This window comes from Mixophyes fleayi, chromosome 6 (genome assembly GCF_038048845.1).
Source record: "Mixophyes fleayi isolate aMixFle1 chromosome 6, aMixFle1.hap1, whole genome shotgun sequence".
Lineage (NCBI taxonomy): Eukaryota > Metazoa > Chordata > Amphibia > Anura > Limnodynastidae > Mixophyes > Mixophyes fleayi.
The window spans coordinates 76,005,177-76,027,605 of NC_134407.1; the positions used below are offsets into that span (position 1 = coordinate 76,005,177).

Consider the following 22,429-nt stretch of genomic DNA (forward strand, 5'->3'; position numbering starts at 1 on the left):
GGGTCATCAGTATTATTAGTAATGTACGTGCAACATTTGACACCGAACTGGGTGGCCAGTGTCACACAGTACCCACCAGTAATAGAGGTGAGATAATTTAGTACCAGTCTATGTTGCACCAACTCCTTCTTGTACGCTTGTAGCTCCCTTCCCGTATACCTGAAAGTGTCATCATACATCTCGGTGATATTATCTATTAATTTGGCTAGGTCTTGGATATATTTAAAGTTTAATGTTCCCCGAGCGGTCCTGGTGAGATCTAGAGCAACCATAACTTGGAAACCAGCAGTTTCACTAATCAATTTTGTAGCTATGGGTTCCTCACCAGGAATCATATTTCTCTTGCCACGGTGTTCATACTGTGTGTGTATGTATGGTGGTGATGTAGTTTTGTGAATATCAACAATTTCTTCATGAGTAATAGTCATGATTTCAGGAACCAGTTTAGCTAAGAAACACAAGCCCTTGGAACTCGGAGTCACCCAGGAATAAGCTTTTCTTCCACAAACAAAATACACATCCTCAGGGAGAACATAAGGGACAGTATGCCCATGAATTATATCACACAGAGTTTTGATAAAACTACCCATGCCTAGTGTCTCCATCTGCTCTAGACACGTGTCGGCATTAATGACATTTTTACATTTATCTGTAGAGACTTTTCCAATGGATACCTTCTTATGTTTGGTTATACGCCCTAATTTGTGACTTCCATCAATATTCCTGCCTAGTAGTGACCTTGTGAGTCTCCCTCTAAAATGAGTGTGGCGAGCCATTGTCTGATCTGATAGGTCAGCCTCCCAATTCTCCAGGTGCTTTGCATGAGATATGTTTAGGCACAGCAAAGATCTGCCTATGGAGTATTGTCGAAGCGTCAGGCTAGGGGACCTAGTGTTATTGTACCTCCCTTCTATGGGCCTCCCACCCCTCAATTCGAGTACTTCAGATATGTTTAGAGGGAATGGCACTAGTCCTATATTATGCTGCCCTTGAGGCACGTGAGAGCACACCCAACACTCGGTTTGGTTTAGCACCTTACCCACCAGGGAGTGATAATACTCCAAAGGATGCCCGCCTATATTCAGAGTACTGGGGGACTGGCATCGTTGGATGCATCTCTCTTCAACTAGGGAGTCGCAGAACTTGCAGATACAATACTCATCAGACAATAGCCCCTCACACTGCCTCCGAGTTCCTGAGCTAGCAGACCTTTTCATAACCCCTGGACCAAGTTTGATAATGGGCTGCTCAGAGTATCCTATTAACTTTTCTTCGGCCTCCATTTCATCCGTATCACTCCCAGAACTCTCCTCCGTCCTCCATCCTCCTTCACAAAAATAGAATGTCCTAGAAAAAGTAAAAACAAGGAAAATCCTGGAACAAAAGAAAAACAAAAACCGCCACTCCATCGCTGGAAAGATAGTTCTGAGGCAACGTCTCTGGTTCAGGTGTCTCAACTGCAGGCTTTAGGTCTCCCGGAACAGGCTCACAAGTGACAGCTCTATGTCGTCAGTCTGAGTTTTGTCTTGCACTTTCTCCGGATTATGGACTCTCCTGCAGTGGGTGGAATGGACCCAAGTGTCTCTCTCTGCAACCTTCAGTGATGTAGTACTGGTCAGCAGCACTTGGTACGGGCCTTCCCAACGGTCTGTTAAACAACCTGAACGTAAGAAATTGCGGATCATAACATAGTCTCCAGGTTCAAAATCATGACAGTTCGTCTCTGGCATACCAAGTGACAGCATTTTTAGTTTTTGTTGTTGTTGTTTCAGCTGTCTACTCATTCTTATAAGATATTGTACACTCACTTCATTATTACACTTTAAGTCGTCTTGTGGACTCATGATCAAATGAGGTTGTCGTCCGAACAGTATCTCAAAGGGGGACAGATTAAGAGGAGGTCTAGGAGTGGTTCGAATGCTATGGAGGACCAACGGCAAAGCCTCAGGCCATGCCAACCCAGTTTCAGCCATTATCTTACCCAGTTTGTTCTTTATAGTACCGTTTACTCTCTCCACCTTACCACTGGCTTGTGGTCGGTAAGGGGTGTGAAGTCTGCTACTGATTCCCATGAGCTTACACATATTTTGGAAGATATCACCAGTAAAATGGGTACCCCTATCACTTTCAATGATTCTAGGGATACCGAACCTACACACAAAGTCTTGTACAATTTTCTTTGCAGTGAACACAGCAGTATTAGTGGCTGCCGGATATGCTTCTACCCAACCAGAAAACACATCAATACACACTAGCACATACTTTAAATTCCTGCACGGTGGTAATTGGATATAGTCAATTTGTATTACCTGGAAAGGTCCGTCTGTAGGAGGGATGTGGGATGGCTCAGTTGGAATAGTTTTCCCAACATTTTTCCTCAAACAAGTAAGACATGACATTGCTTTCTTACCAGCCTGAGAGGAAAACCCGGGAGCACACCAGTATGCTTTCACCAGTTTGCACATACCTTCTTTACCCAGGTGAGTCAGACCGTGTGCTGCTTCAGCCAGGCTTGGATAGGATGTTCGGGGAGCTACAGGTTTACCTTGTCCATCCCTCCAGAGTCCTGAGGACTCTTGACCACATCCCTTCGCCTTTCAGACTGCCTTTTCCTGCAGGGAACACAAATCTTGCATTTCAATTAATTTCTGCGTGTCTAATGTCTGAAAAACCATCATAGTCTCGGTCGATACAGTCATAGGTTGCCCTGCTGCCCATTTAGCAGCTTCGTCTGCCCTGTTGTTGCCCAATGACACTGGGTCTTCTTCAAAGGTATGGGCTTTGCACTTTATGACGGCTACTGTTCTGGGTAACTGTATCGCTGTCAGAAGTCCTTTTATGTGTTGTGAGTGTGCCACTGGTGTACCTGCTGCTGTCGTAAAGTTTCTAAGACGCCAAAGGGCCCCAAAATCATGCACTACCCCGAAGGCGTACCTAGAGTCAGTATATATATTGGCTGATTTACCCTCTGCCAATTCACACGCTCTCCTTAGTGCTACTAGTTCCGCCACCTGGGCTGAGTGAGGTGGGCCGAGGGGTTCAGCTTCTACCACATCCTGATCGTCTACCACAGCGTAACCAGTACATAGCTCTCCTGTCTCTGTCTGTCTATGGCAACTTCCGTCTGTATAAAATGTAAAATCTACATTTTCTAAGGGGGTGTCACGTATGTCGGGCCTTGCAGTAAAGGTCTGATTCAGGTGTTCCATACAGTCATGCGTGTCAGTATTCTTGCCTAACTCATCATCACCCAGGGTCTCCTCACCTCCTACCCTTTGTGTCTCTTGAGACACATACGGAAGGTATGTAGCTGGATTTAAGGTGCTACATTGTTTGATGGTGATGTTTGAGGGTGCCATCAGGGCTAGTTCCCACTTTGTAAATCTAGCTGAAGAAACATGTCTGGTTTGGGCTGAATTTAACAGAGCTGATACAGCATGGGGTGTATAGATGGTTGAATTATGTCCTAATACTACATCCTCGCTCTTCCTTACTAGAAGGGCCGTTGCTGCTACACTTCTGAGACATGTTGGGAGTGATCTTGCCACATTGTCTAATTGTGCACTGTAGTATGCTACTGGTCTGCTAGCGTCACCATGTTTCTGTGCGAGGACACCTGCTGCACAGCCATCAGCTTCTGTACAAAATAGCTCAAAAGGCTTTTCATAATCAGGTATTCCTAATGCAGGTGCTCTAGTCAGACTATCTTTAAGATTAAAGAACGCTTGCTCTGACTCTTCTGTGTATACAACACGTTCTGGTTTTGAGGAAGAGACTAGCTCCTGCAATGGTAATGCCAGAATAGAAAAACCTGGGATCCAGGACCTACAGTATCCACACATCCCCAAGAAAGTACGAATCTGCTTCTGGCTCTGCGGCAGGGTCATGTGTTGTATGGCCTCAATTCTGTCGGTTGTCAGGTGTCTTAGCCCCTTAGTGAGGCAGTGTCCTAAGTATTTGACCTTAGTCTGAAATGGCTGTAATTTATCCTTTGCCACCTTGTGCCCTGTTTGTGAAAGATGAAGCAACAACAATTTAGTATCATGTAAACATGACATGAAAGAATCAGAGCACAACAACAAATGGTCCACATATTGAATTAGAACAGACCCATTGTGGGGTTGAAAGGATTGCAAACAGTCATGTAAGGCTTGGGAGAAAATACTGGGGCTGTCAATGAACCCCTGGGGTAGTCTGGTCCATGTGTATTGCACTCCCCTGTAGGAGAATGCAAAAAGGTATTGGCAGTCAGGGTGAAGAGGGACTGAAAAGAAAGCAGAACATAGATCAATGACGGTAAAATGACTGGCAGACGGTGGAATCTGCATGAGGATGACAGCTGGATTCGGCACTATGGGGAGTTGGCTCTCAACAACTTTGTTAATTCCCCTTAAGTCCTGGACTAATCTATAGCCCCTCTCCCCACTCTTCTTCACAGGGAAAATGGGACTATTTGCTGTACTGGCTGTACGAATTAAAATCCCTTGTTGTAACAGCCTCTCAATAACAGGATATACCCCTAGTTCCACCTCCGGTTTTAATGGATACTGTGGGATTTTTTGGAGCTATCCTATCACTTTTTAGATTGACCATGACAGGGGCTACGTTTGCCATCAGTCCAGTGTCCTGTCCATCTCTGGTCCATAGGGAACCTGGTATTTCCAGCAACATCCCCTTTACTTGAGATGGACTTTGTTCTATAACAGGAGAGTGTAACATTAACCTTTGAGGGGTGTCCAATATATCCTGTACCTCATGTGCGACCTTCTCCGGTATATCTAAGAACACACCATCAGAAGTACAGTATATGACACATCCCATTTTACATAACAAGTCTCTCCCTAGCAAGTTAGTAGGAGCCGCTGCAGCCAAGAGAAACGAATGCTTAGTATGCAGAGGCCCGATAGTAACTTCGGCGGGTTTAGTTAGAGGATAATGTAACACTTTTCCCGTTACCCCCATAGCTGGAATGGTTTTACTGGTCACCTGTAGATTGAAAGGAGAGGTTATCACAGATCGGGCCGCCCCTGTATCTACAAGAAAAGTTTGTTTCCTACCAGCTATGTCAACTATCATTGTTGGTTCTTCACTCTGACTCTCAGTTAACCTCACTGGCTGTAGACTACAGGTATGACCTGACCCCTAGCGCTGACTATTGATTTCCCGCGCAGCATTTGCTGCCGTAATATGCGCGGGTAGATGTGAGTCTTCTAGTCTATGTGAATCCCTCCTTGGAGGATATCTATATGACCCCCCCCTATGTGTATTGAGTCTTTCCTTTTTACAATCTCTCCTGTAATGTCCTTCCTCGTTACAGTTGAAACACCTGATCACTTTAGGTTTCTTGTTATATGGGTTGTATGCTGGTGGTCGTGTATGCACCCTTTCTAGAGCCTGTATACTTACCGTCATTAACCTATCACTTTTCTCCTCCCTTTTTCTAAAAAGGTTTTTGTCGTGTTCCACAGCAACTTCTCTAAGAGAATCTACCGTGCTGCTTTTCCAACCAGGGGTTGAGGTTTGTACTCTTGTTTTTAGATTTTCTCTAATGCCATCCATCAGTACCCCTACAGCTACCTCTCTGTGATGTGGGTCCTCACTTATGTTGGATATCCCAGTAAATCGTGTTATCGCTGCTATAGCTCTAGTGAAGTAATCCGCTGCTGTTTCACTATCCTTTTGTTTAATGGTGAAAATCTTACTCCAATTTACTACTACTGGAAAATAGATGGCTAAGTGTTTGACAATTTGTTCTATATTCTTTTGGTTAATCTCATCAGTCAAGGTGTCATCTTCCTTCAACAAAGAATCTTCAATGAATTTTTGTATGTTAGTATTGGGAGGAAGACACGCCCTTAACACTACACGCCAATCCTTATTGGTTGGTTCGTGGGCATTTCCTAAGTCTTTAACAAATTTCTGACACTTAGCCAACTCTTTTCTAGGATCTGGGAATTCAGTCATAATGGAACGTAATTCTCATCTAGTCCAGGGACAATGCATTGTAACATTTCTTAAAGGAACTACACCATCCTTATCCGGTTTCCCATTGGGAACTGATATTGTGCGGACCGGGAACGCACCCTCTGGTGCACTGACTTCAGGGGACACTACAGGATTTGCTGGTTCTAGATTTAGAACGCTTTCACTCCTAGTGATCACGCTACTCTCACCTATCTCAGCCATTTTCTCGTACTTGCGCTGAGCCTCTAGTACACTAACAGCATGGGCAATGGCCGAAATCACAGTGGGTTCATCTTCACTTTCAGATACACTTGATTTAAACTGGCTTAAAACAGGATACAACTTAGCAATTTTTCTATTTTCAGTTTTAACAACGGCTGTACTTACCCCTCCCGCCACATAAGGTGGCGGGGGCGCGCTTGCGCTGAGTTCGCCATGCTTCGCAACGGTTACATCTGCCTTGTGCGCGCTTTTCGTCACGCCTACTTCCGGTTTGCATTCGCTGCTCTGCCACGTGTTACCATCCATTTGCCATAATTTTAAACAATCATTATGTTTATTCCTCACTTTCGTTGAGGTAATCAACCATATTTTATCTTATACAGTATTTAGTACCTCTGCATTAAAACTTCCTATTGTTGGGAAAGGCCTATCACAAGCTTTGGTCATCTCGACCCACGTGTCACAATACACAGTTGCGTATGCACCATATTTCTTACACATGAGAAACTTCGCTGAACCAATAGGGCCTTCCTTAGGCAGTACACTGACCATCTCTAGCGTATGCTTAGCTCCCATGTTGAACAATATACCAACTCTTTTGCTACAATCACACCTAGAGATCTCTAATGCTCGGTGAACGTATTTCCTTTAGCCGCGTTCACTCGCTTTTCTCGCCCCTGGCGAGGATCCCTAATACAGAAATATCACTGTGGGCCCCAAGGGCTATCAGCTCCTCGATACCCTGGGTCAACCACAAAATCTGCTGAGTTTATTATAACTGGGAGAACAAAGTCAATACAATCAACCAGCCTTTCCAATATAATTCCTCCTAGCTGCTTCACCAATTCGCACTCAAGATGCGGTTAGATCGCACTGCCTACCAATACTAATTATTAGCAAACCTTGCGATCTATTGGTAGCGCTTTGCGAAAACCCGGTTTTCGCATTCGGTATACCTGCCCTGTATACCGTCCTTCAGTTGGGCAATCAGCCTCGTCAGACAGCAACTGAGCACAATGAATAATGAACAGTGTATCTACGTTACAACATCACACACTATACACCTTTTCTGCGCAGAAAATCAAAAGTTCCCAACAACAGTAATAATATCTCAGAGACTTTCACAAGTAATTATACTATACATGTACAATAACTATCAAAACGATTGTTTAACCACGTGGCAAGTCTACCGGAAGTTCGCGTACGCACAGCAGGAAATACACATACGCTAAGCAATGCAATACAGTTAAAACGCACAATGACAGAAAAAAGAAACAGTTTTCTCTTTTGTCCCTAGGTTCTAGTTAGCGTGCCCTAGATAATGCAAAACGGACATTCGGTTTCGCAACACAGAGTAAAATTCAGGTTTTGAACACCATGCGTTCTTACCCGTTTATGACACGTCTCCACCCTTTGTTGAGGAACCGAAATCCGTTGGTCTTGCGTATCATCAGCAACGAAACCTCCAAAGCTCACGAGCCCCCAAATTGTTATGTGCATATGTCGCTAACCAATAACGATTGTCGAACCTCGAGTTGTGTTTCCAAAGAACAATGATTTATTTGCAAATAATAGAATAAATATGCTCAAGCGAAGTAATAGTAAATACAGCCGTTACTTATCGCAGGCGCTCTGGATCCAGTGCAGTCATTCAATCCTGAAGTCTGGGGACAAGATGTCTGCACTCTGGATCACAAGCTGCTGCTTATATACACAATCAAATACAGTAATACAATGAAGATGGTATAGCTTGCATCTATTGGTCCGGGTCTCAGGAATGTCCAAGTGGTCGTCAATCATTGGCTGGTTCATCCTAAGGAATCCAAAGGAGGGGGTCATCTCTGCAGGGGGTATGCTCTGCTCTTCCCGCCAGGATTCCTTAGTCTTAAGTAGTTCATAATTCCCTATCATTCATAACTTGCGTATGCACTCTGCGATTCCCTCGCAGAGTGAACCAAACAGTAGGATATGTAACAAGGTTCATTATGATACCACTCATGATGTTATTCCTTCAACCCGTTCCGTGTATTTCACTAATATGCATGTAACTCTGATATAACATATAAATACTACTATATTTCGACATAACTGACTATGTGTTGCAACTACCATTAATGTGTACTATTTTATAAGTATGCGTGTTTGTGCGAATGTATGGTAAAAGACCAATTACTGTTGCTGCCACGTGTAGTGGCTGCGTACGCCCTTTCACGCCGTAGCGTGCCCTTGTATGTCAATGCGTACCGTACGCATCTTTTCAGACAAAGACAACCAAGTTTGCTAGACTTTAATTGAAATGACTTTATCCAATTTGCTGACTTCGACAGTGTGTGTGTGTGTGTGTGTGTGTGTGTGTGTTAGGGAATTTAGACTGTAAGCCCCAATGGGACAGGGACTAATGTGAATGAGTTCTCTGTACAGCGCTGCGGAATTAGTGACGCTATATAAATAAATGGTAATAATAATAATAATAATAATAATAATCTAGCAAACTTAATTTCTTCTAATAAGTCAAACTATTGAGTAGTTCTTCAAATGATATAAGTATAAGAACACATTTAATTTCTTAGAACATGTGCATATAAACAAAACAGTCACTCCAATAGCGGAAACAAGCAAACACTGATTATCAAATACTTGCAGATATCTTCATGTGTCCTTTACGTTTTTCATTTGGATCTGGCAAAAACCTTCCAATGCATCCTATAAGAGATTCAGATGACGTATGGAGTAATCACTGTTCACTTAAGGGTCTATTTACTATTGGTGGTCAATGGACTGCAATAGCTAACATTATGCATCGCAACATAACATTGTAATGTATAATGTTGCATCGAAGGTATTGGCCAACACCTAACTTGTTTTCAATGCAATTCAAAAGTCCCACTGTTCTGCGATAGAGGTTGGGACTTCAGTTTGCTCCTTACACAGATGCGCTGGTCCTATGCGATAGTTCTTCTTTCTTCCTGATGATCTTCTGTGCATATGCCGGTAAAATATTCAGGCATGCACAATTAATGTATACGAAAGGCTCTAGCTAGATAAATATGAGAATGACTGAGCTGGCGTTAGGATTTTAATCTTAGCTGCGAAAGGCAAAGCTTTGTAAATTGCATAGCTTCTCAGTCCCCAAATTAATATATGGGGTCTGTGCTCATAATCATTAAATGGGTTATGGCAGGAGAATTCTATAATTTCTCCTGTGTTTAACCCTTTGTAATTAATGCAATGAGATGCAATGGCCATTTTATGGAGAAAACTACTATTTACCAAGAATGGTAACTGCCACAGAACAAAAAATGTGCACATTGCTTTAAATATGTGTATTAACCCATTCTTTATGCATATTTATATACCTGGATTTCAGCCTAATAAATCTCATGCAAACAAAACCCTTTTACATATCCATTTTAGGCTGCAATAAAGTACATTCAAGCAACTAATAATAATAGTAATAATAATATCTCTAATATTTCTTTTTCTATTCACCAATTAATTGTGAGTCTTTGCACACCTTAAATGTAATACATCAATTTATAATGGAGGCATGCCAATTATGTACTTACTACACTTACTCCTGTCCACAGACAATGTGGAACAGAAGGCAAGAATATGAAATGCAAACACTGTGAACGTGCCATAGTAGAGTAGAGTCTGCAATCTGTGTACTTAAAGAACCATACGCTGTGTATGTGCAAAATGGGACATGACAAAGTGCATGCAGCAAAATGTTCTATGCCTTGGAAAAAACCTAAGTGTGAGTTACAACATGGAAATCAAGGACAAGACAGCAGTTACTGCATTTGGCACATATTCTGAAGTAAATTTATCTAGATAAAGCAAGATGAAAACATTAGTTATACATTGTGGATCACTATAGCAATTGAACTGCTGTTTTGGTATTTAGTGAATCTGTAGTATTGAGCAAATTGGATGTAGAAGAAATTATAGGGGAGAGAACCGAAAAGCTAAATATTCTCAGCTTACATCCTACAGAGGATAAATACTAAATATAGAACAGATCTCGGTGTGGTAAATATAAAAAAAAAGTAAAAATAAATATAATTCACAACATTCCTACCTATGGTCTTTGCTCCTATAGTATTTACCATTAGTAGGAATGTGCCATTTGTATCTAAGAGAGAGACCAATGAAGCCATATAAAATTCAGCCTACCTGGGAAGATATATGAAAACACAAGTACCCAACTAATAAATAGGTATAAGGGAGAGTTGTAGACTAAAGTGATTGCATATCTGGTCAAACTAATCTCCCTATCATGTTACATTGTTTCCTCAACAAGTGGTGAATGACGTGGCAGATATATTCCCCTTCATTTAATGTAGTTACTTTAATGTCAGAGCAACAGGGTCTGTGGTGATCTTATTTCTGACCAAAGAAATATTTAAAAGATTTAAAGGGGTTCGACACCCACAATTCATTTTTACACATCCTCCCCACATGCAATGATTGTCCTCTCAGCTACGGGCACAGAGCTGCATGGAAATTTTACAGACCCAAATTCCCATGATGCTCCTCTGGCTTCCCTACTGTACTGCAATGTACCACACGTGAAAGCCCATTATAGTAAAGTTAAGCACTATTAGCTTGTAAAAAAAAAGTAAATAATTGTGCCATCTATGAATAAAACAGGTTAAATAAAATTTAATAAATTGGAGCTATGCATAGGTAGCGATATTTGTCATGGGAGGGGTGACATCAAATGTATTTGATATTGCAGTGATCATTTTTCGGTATGTGGAACAAAGACACTATATTATCCTCATCTGTTCCACATAAAATAGGTCTGTTGGTCACAAGAATCTAACAGGCAATCAAAAACTCCAATAATTGTGGTTCTAACTGAATGCAGCCCTGATACTTCAATGTATTCAGTGTCTTTACCCCACATTTGTACAATCCCAACTTTATATCTTGTAGCAAATGGTTAGGGGTCCTAAGCTTGGGCCCTCTGCCATTACCTGAAACTTGGAGCCAGATTGTACTGCTTAACTGAAGACACTGAAGTTCATAGCGCTAGAAAGCCTAAACCGTCCAACCTGGTTCAATATAGCAGAATGGTAACATTCTATTCTGACCTATTTAATTAGACTACATAGATCGTGATCTGCAGCATTTACCTTCAGATAGATACAAAAGTAGTCAGTCAATTTATTCGAGTCATGGGCTATTAGAAAAATATTGTATATTCATTTCTAATACACACGTGGGGGTAAATGTATCAAGCTGAGAGTTTTCCGGCGGGTTTGACAAGCCAATCAGATTCTATCTATCATTTATTTAGAACATTCTGCAGAATGACAGCTAAATCTGATTGGTTGCTATAGGCAACATCTCCACTTTTTAAACCCGCCGGAAAACTCTCAGCTTGATACATTTACCCCGTGATGTTAAATTATGTATAAAATCCTATAAATAATAGTTATAATGTCATTATTACATGTGATCACTTCAGTGTTCATTAGGAAAGCTTTTGTACTATGAGGAATAATGTGTTGAAGAGGAGCGTTACACTCCGTCTCTGTCTCTGGTGGTCTAGTGGCCGGAAATGCGGCTTCGCCTGGCTCCGAGCCACACCTGCGCTAATGTGCATGCGCGGCCTCTCTTTTAGTTCTTGGCTCTCTGCGTGACATCCGGCTAATCTGTGCTGCGTATATAACAGGCCCTATAGGAGGGCAACAATGCTACTGCAGTACAGTGTATAGTACCTGAGTCTGCCCTAAATGTAATAAACAGCAGTGTAGTACATAGAGACTACATGAGTCTGCTCTATATATCTGTATCTACAAGACTGTTGTTTACCTGTAAGGTATATATATATATATATATATATATATATATATATATATATATATAAACCAATGTTCCTGGTTAAGTTTTCAAACGTTTGGATTCACCTCACTCTCACATTCTGTTAAAACTTATTGCATAGGTACTGTGTCACGAACGCCCGGCCTGTCCTAGATACAGCAATCTGAACAGCTGGCCATTACTGGCCTCACCTTATTCACTTAGCAATGAATACACCATTTCTGCCACCCCAAAGGATTTATTATGGTGTCCTTATGTTCATCGGAACCACTTATTAATGTTTCACACTTAAATCACATACACATGTAGCATGAGCTTCCTAACTTCACAAAGAATCACGGAGAATACACTAGATTAAATTTATTTAATCTGAAAAATATTCCCAAGGTTTATTTACAAAAATTCCACATAGCCCTCACCCCCCATCTTTGGAGTTTAGCTGTCAAAGGACAGATTGATCTCCCAAATGTCACAGGGCTTTTCGAAGGGAGCTAGGGATGTCCTGAGAACGGAATGTTCACACAACCAGATTTCCCACCTTTGCTCGCTCTGCTTGGCTAGATGGTTTACAACTTTGGGGGCTTCAAACTCCTCCAAGATCCTATCTCTCCCTGGTCTGGCTATTTTCAACAGATTAATGACACTTGTATAAATTCAAACTCATGTCATCTAGCAAAGCACACGTTGAGATTACATTACAAGATTACATACAATATACATTGTCATACATGAATTCAACAGAAAATAGCAACCAGTCCTTAGATATACTCACATTCTGGCAATAGGTTATCCCATTATGATGCACCCCCAACTGTAAATAATTACAGATATTACAAGTCACCTCAGATTCATGTTATTTGTGTAAAAGCTACCTACTGATTCTTACTCACAAAACTTTATGGTGAGTTCTACCATCCATATGCATAACTCCCAATCCTCCCAATTTAGATGGGACAGTCCCGATTTGAAGGCTCTGTTCCACCATTCCAATTGGGTTAGCTTTGTCACGCATGTGGGAAATTTCTGAGGTATTGCCTGTTCACTTCTGTATGGTGAACGAAGGCCAACAGAGGTATTTGGAGGGAAGGAGAGTACAGGGCAGCCCAGTACTTCAAAGGCATCCAGGTATGTCCATGCCCCAATGTGCCATGGCCACACCCCTTTCCCAGTGACAGATACTAAATGTTGTGAAGTATGATATAAATTACAGTAGAGTGCAATGTCCCATAAAGTCAATAATAGTTATGATCATTAAATTATCTAACATAAGATAAAGGAAGTGGTGTTAATAGTTATGTCCCACATGAGTGTGGCCATGCAAGCAGGAACCTCCTGGTAAATATATTCAGTTGACTTTATGCAGCAGAAAAAAATGCCATCTACTAACCACAAAACTTGTGGACACATATTTTTGAGCAAATGCACCTATTTGTTTTGCTAGTGATATATTGTATAAGTGCACGTCCATTTCCCTTTTTGGGAAGTGCCTCTGTGCACATGCTCTGTGCGACATTTTTGGGATAGTAGCCAAATGGAAATGCACATGATGGAGAAAGAAATAAAACGTCACTTCAAAGTCCTGTTATCACTTTTGGACAACCTCCTTATGTAAGCACAACATACATTTTTCTCCTAAAATACTCTTTAATTATGTCCCAAATAAATCATGACAACAAGGAGACATTGTCTTTATTTCATGTGTCACATTTGTACATCTCAGTGTTTTTATTCCATTTGTACCTCTAAATGTTCTTTCCGCTTGAAATGCACCTGGATGGTACAAAAGGTTTCCCAATGTAAATATAATATGACATATCTGAAGACTCGTAAAAATCAGTTAAAGAGGTCTTGTGGTCACTCGCTAACCCAGGAACACCAGGAAAAATGTCTTCACACCTAAAAGCTTCAATTCAAGGCACATAACTGGCATTTAGTTAGGAATGTTTTAAACTTATTCCCACCAGAAGAGTTGCTGCCATCTTGATGTGCAAATTCTTGTGCTTTCTGTAACATCACAAATGGGGTATCTTGCATTTTGCAGTTGTATGAATGACCCTTTATACACACCTCCCAAATGTCCGGATTTAGATGGAAGGGTCCAGATTCTAGGGGACTTTTTTTCCAACTGCTGGGATCTGTTGGGTGATGTGGGACCTCTACCTGTGGAGGTATTTTAACGGAAGTGGAGAGGTTTGGGGTCGACCTAGTCACACTCCCAAGGGACCTAGACAGACAGTAGTCTCAACCCCAGCCAATAATTAGAAATATATAAGATCAATACCACACACAATGCAATCCCCTGCTAAGACATACCACAAACATATCTAATAGCACAGATAGTAGCTCTCTTAGGAGAAATAAGGTTGATAACATTTTATGAATTATACGTTTCTGCACAAATGATTTACAAGACTTTATTCTCAGTTGTTTTTTTTTACTTAAGTGGATATCATTGTGTTTATTGTTTTATATAATAAATATATTTATGTATTTTGAATGTTTTTATTTGATTACTCATTTGGTGGGGGGCGGGGGGTACTGTCTGCTCTTTCATATCTTTTTGAAGTGACAATGCATGGGTAACTGTAGCATGAATTCATTCCCCTAATTCCACACCTTCAAATTTTGAGAGGTATGTCTTATACAGTATGGTCTCTAGGGGCTAACCCCTTTCAGCCATTGAATGGTCGTAAAATGCAAGTGGGAAGCAAGGATATAGTGATAATACTTGGTCACAGGGTAGGAGTCGCACCTTTCTATAACATAGGAGACAACATACCTGGGATAGAGCCCTGGGTGGAATTCTCATTTTATTGAAAACTGTTCTTTTAACATGTGCATCTTTTATTTACTGAATCAAGTACTTATATCAACTTGTGACTACAGATCCACCCTCCACCAATTCATCTACATCTATTGCAATTAAGTAATGTTCTTACTTTTATATGTATGTGCTTCTGTTTTTTGTTAATGAGTAGCCTTGCAGAACCAAATTTACTACTATATAAATGTATATTCATTGGCATTGTAGATAACAAAAAGGCTTTCACTTTCAGATTTTGTATTTCAGTAGAGTGTGGTTATTTCAAAATGATCTTATTTCTAATTAATATAAAAAATGCTGAAATAGGAGTTACCCAAATTACACAAAACTAATCACCTATTCTAAAAATAGCCAAATATAAGGGGATGTTTTATAATAAAAAAACATATATTTTAATTTGCGTTTATTATCATGGGTGGTAGCTGCCATTATTTTCACAGGGACTTTAAAATGAAATATCCAGACTTCTACAGAACACTGTCCAGCTTATTGGTACAATACCTGAGGAACTTTTTCCAGCAATAACATTTGAAAAAAACATCTATCAAACATGACAGTATTGTATTGTTTCATAAAGGAAAAAGGTCTGCACAAAATTGGAGGCATTTGTGTAGTTCTACAGGCAACTGTGCAGAAAAGGTTGTGTTGCCCATAGCAACCAATCAGATTCTGTCATCTTTCTAGTACTCTACAGTCTACAAAATGAAGGAAAACTTCTGATTGTATTTAATGGATTACAGCCCCCTTTCTTAAATTTGGGCCAGTTTGTATAAATATTTTCCATATTGATTATTAAACCAGCAATATTTCAACACGTTCCTTTAAAATGAATCAATGACCTACTCACAGTGGAGTAAAGCTTATCAATTCACTAGTTACTCTGAATATCACACAGGTATACGCTACAAAATTATATCAATGGGTGCATTTTGGAGGAACATATTGAAAATATTGTGTCCAAGTGATGTCATGAGGACCAATAAATGGACAAAATGGCTGCCTCCATTGTGTGTATGAATTTCCTACATCAAAAGTGCCAATCAAAAGATCTAGGGCTAGATTTACTAAGCTGCGGGTTTGAAAAAGTGAGGATTTTGCCTATAGCAACCAATCAGATTCTAGCTTTCATTTATTTAGTACTTTCTACAAAATGACAGCTAGAATCTGATTGGTTGCTATAGGCAACATCCCCACTTTTTCAAACCCGCAGCTTAGTAAATCTAGCCCCTAGTGTTGGCGCTACACAAATAAAATAAAGCCATATTTGACTTTCCGGTAATCTGAATGTACAACATAAACCCTTTTGTTATGTTGAGCCTGATTTTATCATTATCCGGTTAGCGGGAAGTACATGAAACATAAAACCATTTCTTTACTTACCAAAAACCACAAAGCATAAAGCAAATAATACATAGTAGATAACAGGTCTATATTAGGCAAGGGCGTTGCTGCTATGAGGCCACTAGAGCACCTTATCTCAGACAGCATGATCTGAAAGATGACAGTGGGAGCTTATAACCCAGGGTTTCCCAAACCCAGTCCTCAGGGCTCCCTAACAGTGCAGGTTTTCCATATCTCCTTGCTGGAGCACAGGTGTATTCATTACTGACTGACACATTGTAATAGATCCACAGGTGGTCCTAATTATGTCACAGAAAACCTGCACTGTTAGGGAGCCCTGAGGACTGGGTTTGGGAAACCCTGTATATCCCTTTAAAACATCCCCAACTTTCAGTCACTGCCCCGGGCGCCTCAGACGAAAAGTTCCTAAATATATGCTCTCGCTGTTCTATAAAATACTACATCAGTGTAGTTCTCTTTAGTAATCCTATAACCTTTAATTTTTAACAGTCTCCTCTGCTTTTTTGTAAACTGCCACTTGGTCATTTTACAGGTACCTTGTGTTATATGAAATCAAACATCTCTCTATTACACTAAACATCACAACTATATCAGAATTGATGGTAGTAAACCCAGAGTCGATATGATATTCATACATATTTTTGTCTAATAAGTAGATGAAGTCACCACTTCTAGTCATCTTTCTCTCACCAGCGCTGCCCTGATGCCAGCTGACAATGATCCCTGTACAGAACACCAGCGATTCTCCATTACTAGACGTTGAAGAAGACGACCAAAAAACAAACCCTTCCCCATGTGTGCTGGGCAATATACCAATTATATACTACAGCATACTGCTTGGTGTTGGTTTACCAGGTAAGTTTATCTATATAATTCATTCCACAGTCATCATTCTAGTCCATCCTCTGAGGGAGCAGACTATGGCAAACCTGTCAACAGTCCCAATTTTCAGGGTTTTCCAGCAAATAAAAGGTGTGTAGCCTCATCTAAAATAAGCATGGTTTGGAAATATTTCCAGTGTGGAACATTGACAGATATGCTATACAAAAACAGACATAGAGAAATCACTTTACACCGATAATGAATGTACCATATAAAGTCTACAATGTTTATTTACTCACAAAGTAGAAATGCTCAGTACCCCATAGCGCAACTAACATTCCTGAAATTTCTGACCGGAAAATTGAGCACAATTGACCAGGTGGTTTCTTGCTTGAATGCAGGCTAAAATTCCACGTCCAAGTTCAAAAAAAGGATTTTGTGTTTTTTTTGTTGTGGAATGAGATAATTAGCTTAACTTCATGGAGTGGTGAATGCACCTTTAGTGAGGAGTTCCAGCTTTATTATTTTATCTTATTAATATAATGAGCACACATATACCAATTATATACTACAGAACTACAAAAAGCAATAGCAGGTCGCATAAGCACTCGTCTGTCTTGCATCTTTTTTTCTTCTGTATGAATGGATTTTTCACTATTAAAGGTCAAACAAAAGCCTGAGACAATTACCTGTTCTGTTTATGGTTTAATGCATTTTTTTCGTTTTCTATATATTGAACCAAAGGAATCTTAATAATGTGTATGGAGGAAAATAGAAACAAAAAAATATTATACACCATCTCGTTTCATATTTAAACCACTAGAAAGATATTGGTTTTTTTTTTTACTGCTTTTTTTCCATTGCATTTTTGTACAATATTCCTGTTTAATAGTTGTATCATTTCTGAATTTTTCTCGGATTTTTCTCGCTTTTTTTTTTATTGTATTCCTAAATCATTGTATATATTTATTTATGAGTCAATCAATAGGAGGCAGAAAATGTTTAAAAAAATGCAAAACAACCTCCAAAAAACAATCCCCCAACATTGCTCTATTTTCTGTGCCTCCTTAGAAAGTATGTAAAATAGGTTCTACAATAGACAAAGCAGCAAAAGTCATTCATTTGTATCCTAAAACATTTGTGTACCTGAAGCCAACAGCTGGTAACACAAACAAAATAACATGCCAAAAAATGTATGGGCATCTAATAAATGAATGTGCATTATTAAAAACTCCTTTGATCCCGAGGTCTATGCCTATTTTGATAGTTGCCGACTGCTCCTAATATCCAGAGTAATTTAAGTTTACAAAACTTTCTACCTGTGATCCGAACTTCCTTGGTGTCAATCAGACGGTAATAAGTAAAATATTTGTAAAAATAGCTCTTTAGTATGTGGCACTTCTGGTCCGAAAATTCCGTCATTTTGGCCAAACGTTTTGGACCTAAATCTGCCCACTTCACTAGGAAGTGGGCAGATCAGAGAGATTGTCACACTCTCGCGGGAGTCCGGGAGACCCTCGCGAAATGCGGGAGTCTCCCGGACATTGCGGGAGAGTTGGCAAGTATGACTAAATGAAGAACTGCATATCCCAGTGATGGGCAACCTGATATACTTCAATGGCCGCATGTGCAGTCCTCCATCCTTCATAAGGGCTGCACATTGCCCTTTATTTCAAGAATGAAAACAACCTTGGCATGCCCACATTACTCATTACAACATTTTCCCACATGCCCCTCACTTGCTTCAAAATTCCATAACATGCCCTCAGACCTACACAAGCCATTATATCCCACATGTGTTTCCATACACCCCCACATGTTACTTAGACCTCCTCACATGCCCACTCAGTCCTGCTTACTTTAAGCGGTCAACTATGCGCTCATCTTGCCGTGTGGCTTCAAGGTGGCCTAGTATCATGCAACGTACTGTGCACCATCATGTCACGGCCACAACTATACCAACGATAATGATTACAGGGGCCCCTGAGAGTATTTGCGTGTGTGAAAATGTTTACCTATTTACACATACTGTATATTGATATTAATGCTCTTTGGGGACAGGGCCTACGGAGAGTTGGGCCTGGCTCAGTTCTGTAGTAACAAACTCTGAACCATGGAAACACCACTTGTTACTAACTTATTGCAATATCACAGAAGTTGCAGATGTGTTGCAGATACTGTTATGGGTATTGTGTTGTAAAGTGAAAGTATAATTAATATTATGTTTGAAATTTTACACAGGGCTAATTTATCAATGAGTGACAAGCCCTATTCAGGGGAAAATGCAGGATTTCTAGGACTTTGGGATTTATGTCCTGCTTCACATTGTACTGCTTATTAAGAGCGAGCCACTTTTCTCTAACTGTAGTGTATGTTGCTTGCCCTTAACGAACAGTAGTGTGAAGCGGGACATTCATCTCAATTTCCATTGTAGTCGGGACAAAGTCCTGACTTATTAGGATAGTCACACAAAACCTGGACTGTCACACCAGAATTAGGACAGTTAGCAGACAGTGCTGTGCTCTCCTACCTGTTCATGTAGTTTTCACTACCTGCAGCTGCTGGTGTCTTAAGCTCAGTTGCTGCTTGTCTGGAACCTGGAATGTCGGGGCCCTGTTAGGAAAAAAAGGGAGATGCATAAAAAATGGAAAGTCTAGCAGTGAGTGAGTCTATTTAGGCCTCCCTCCCCCAATCTGCCCGGACATTAAATCAATAGCACCTACATTTATTAATTAGGCCTCCTTACCTGAACCCAGCTCAACTGTAAAATAATAGTATTCACATTTACTAAATAGACCTATTTCCTTTCTACCAGTCCCGACATTAAATTAATAGCATTCACATTTAATAATTAGATCTACTGCCCCGCAGTTGGATCCAACATTAAATAAATATAGTGAGGAATGCGCTCCCACTGTCCGTGACTTTGGGTGTTTACTGTATGGTGTTACACATGATTCCAGCAATTTTCTCTCACCTATCACACAGGTTAAAGATCTGATGAATCAACCCCAAACAGTGCTCACACATCCACACACACTTAGGTTATGCCACCACCTATTGAATAAGGGTAATAGAACCCCAATATACTGTCCCACACTGTCACCCAATGCTCCTTGTTACACACAGGTTAGCAATGCACACACCAGCAATCAAAGGGTTAACACCTAACACCTCAAGACTCTGTTACAGCAATCTACACGCTGGCCCACACTAGGCTCCTAAGTCAAATCATCATCATCATCATCGTTTATTTATATAGCGCCAACATGTTCTGTAGTGCTTTACAATTGGGGACAAACACAGTAAACTAATAAACAAACTGGGTAACACAGACAGAGAGGTGAGAAGGCCCTGCTCGCAAAAATGCATTAACAATTCACACATCAGCATTCAAAGGGTTAATGTGGTCAAGCAACACTCTTCATAAACAGCTAATGGATTTGAGTATCAAGGCCAAAACTTATTAAATGTTAAATTTAATATACAGGTACAGGGCATTTGGATATAAAAAGAAACACAACAATTGACATATAAATAATTAATACATAACAGTTATAAAAACGAATGGGATTAAAATTACAGAGAATAAATTTATGTATGATAATCTGCATGCCTGGGGCAGGCTGAAGGGATGGACAGTTCCTTCAATTAGATTGAGACCCCAAGAGTTGACCCTTTGCCACTTCACACATGGGCTTTTCAAGCAAACTGAAATTGGACAGCTTTCAGAGGGGCCGTGTTCATGCTAATGTGGGGGAGGAAATGTCAAATATGGTTTGCTCAAAAACATTCCAAAAGTGTTGAACTTTCTTAACTTTTCTTAGACATATCCCAGGGACATAACTCTCCCTTTGAATATACCAGGCATAACCTTCTGCACATTTACATACTAAATATGATGAAATTACAACAATATTGAATATTCCAAAAGACATGTGACTACTGTAATTTCCCTGTACATCACCATCATCATTTATTTATATAGTGCCAACATATTCCGTAGCGCTTTACAATTGGGGACAAACATAGTAAACTAATAAACAAACTGGGTAAAACAGACAAAGAGGTGAGAAGGCCCTGCTCGCAAGCTTACAATCTATGGTACAGTTGGTATCTATACAGAGTGGTACAATTATTTCCCAAAATATGAAATATAAAGGCATGTTCTTTAAAGCTGATATTTCTATATGCCTGCATAGATAGCCTTTATGTTTTGCCTTTGCCTACAAGTTATTCACCTAGCATATAGTTTTTCTTCATTTACATCTTACAGTGGTTACATTGTGTTACCCTGCCTTATTAGACAGTCTCATCTAAATAAAAAAATACAGGATCAAAGGCAATGCATGGCTGTGATCTGCATATGTTAAGTGAGTATACTCAAAAACTGTCTCAGCTTAACCTAATTACCTGGGCTCACTGACCAAATGTTTTAAACAAAAAAACCTTTATCCGAGGGGGACTCATGTACATTTCTATTTATTAATTTAATATTTTATTTGGGGCTCTGCGATTCAATATTCTATTTAGGCTTCATCCTGACAAATAGGATTCAGAATTAATAGATAACCCTATTTCCCACCACCATGCACTGACATTAAAACAATGCTACTCACACTTAATAAATATACCTATTTTCCTCCACTCAGCCCCAATATTAAGTCATTAGTATTCCCATTTAGTAATTACACCCAGTGTCAGACTGGGGCATGAAGGGCCCACCGGGGGAATGCAACACTAGGGGCCCACCAGAGGGGGTGTGGTCAGCCATCATAGAGGCGGGACCAGACACTAGAGGGGGAGTGGTCAGTCCACGAAGGACAGCTAGCACCTTAGTGTAGTATATAAAGAATGCAGTGTGTGTATAAAGAATACACAGTCTTGACCTGCCCCGTAGATTGGGCAGTACAGTCACCAAAAATCAGGATTGTCCCACTAGACCAGGATTGGCTAACCTGTGGCACTCCAGGTGTTGTGAAACTACAAGCCCCAGCATGCTTTGCCAATATATTGCAGCTTATTGCTGTAAGGGTATGCTGGGACTTGTAGTTTCACAACACCTGGAGTTCCACAGGTTAGCCAAGCCTGCACTAGACTCAGAACATTTGACAGACTGCCCTACCTGTCACGTTTACCACCTGTGGCTGCTGGTTTCTTTAGTTGCGGCTTGTCTGGATCCTGGAATGTTGAAGGCCCTATTTGGAAAAAATAATGGGTACATTTAGAAACGCCAACCATCCCTGCCATTAAATCAACAGCACCCACATTTAATAATTAGGCCTCTCCCCAGCCTCAACATTAAAGTAATAGTGCTAACATTTGATAAATAGATCTATTTCCCTCCAACCAACCCCAACATTAAATTAATAGTATTCCCATTTAATAAATAAACCTATTACC

General features: G+C 40.3%; 1 protein-coding gene across 2 annotated transcripts in view; it reads left to right on the forward strand.

Annotated features, from left to right (window-relative positions):
* Window positions 1-22,429, forward strand: part of LOC142160299 (putative G-protein coupled receptor 142) — a 67,665-nt gene that overhangs the window by 19,817 nt on the left and 25,419 nt on the right. The window contains exon 2 of one of the 2 annotated variants that reach the window (XM_075215219.1): window positions 16,898-17,059. The exons of the other annotated variant lie outside the window; for it this stretch is intronic. Coding sequence (XP_075071320.1) covers window positions 16,921-17,059 — 139 coding nt within the window. The 5' untranslated portion in view covers window positions 16,898-16,920. The remainder of the gene's footprint in view (window positions 1-16,897; window positions 17,060-22,429) is intronic. 2 annotated transcript variants of the gene reach the window in all.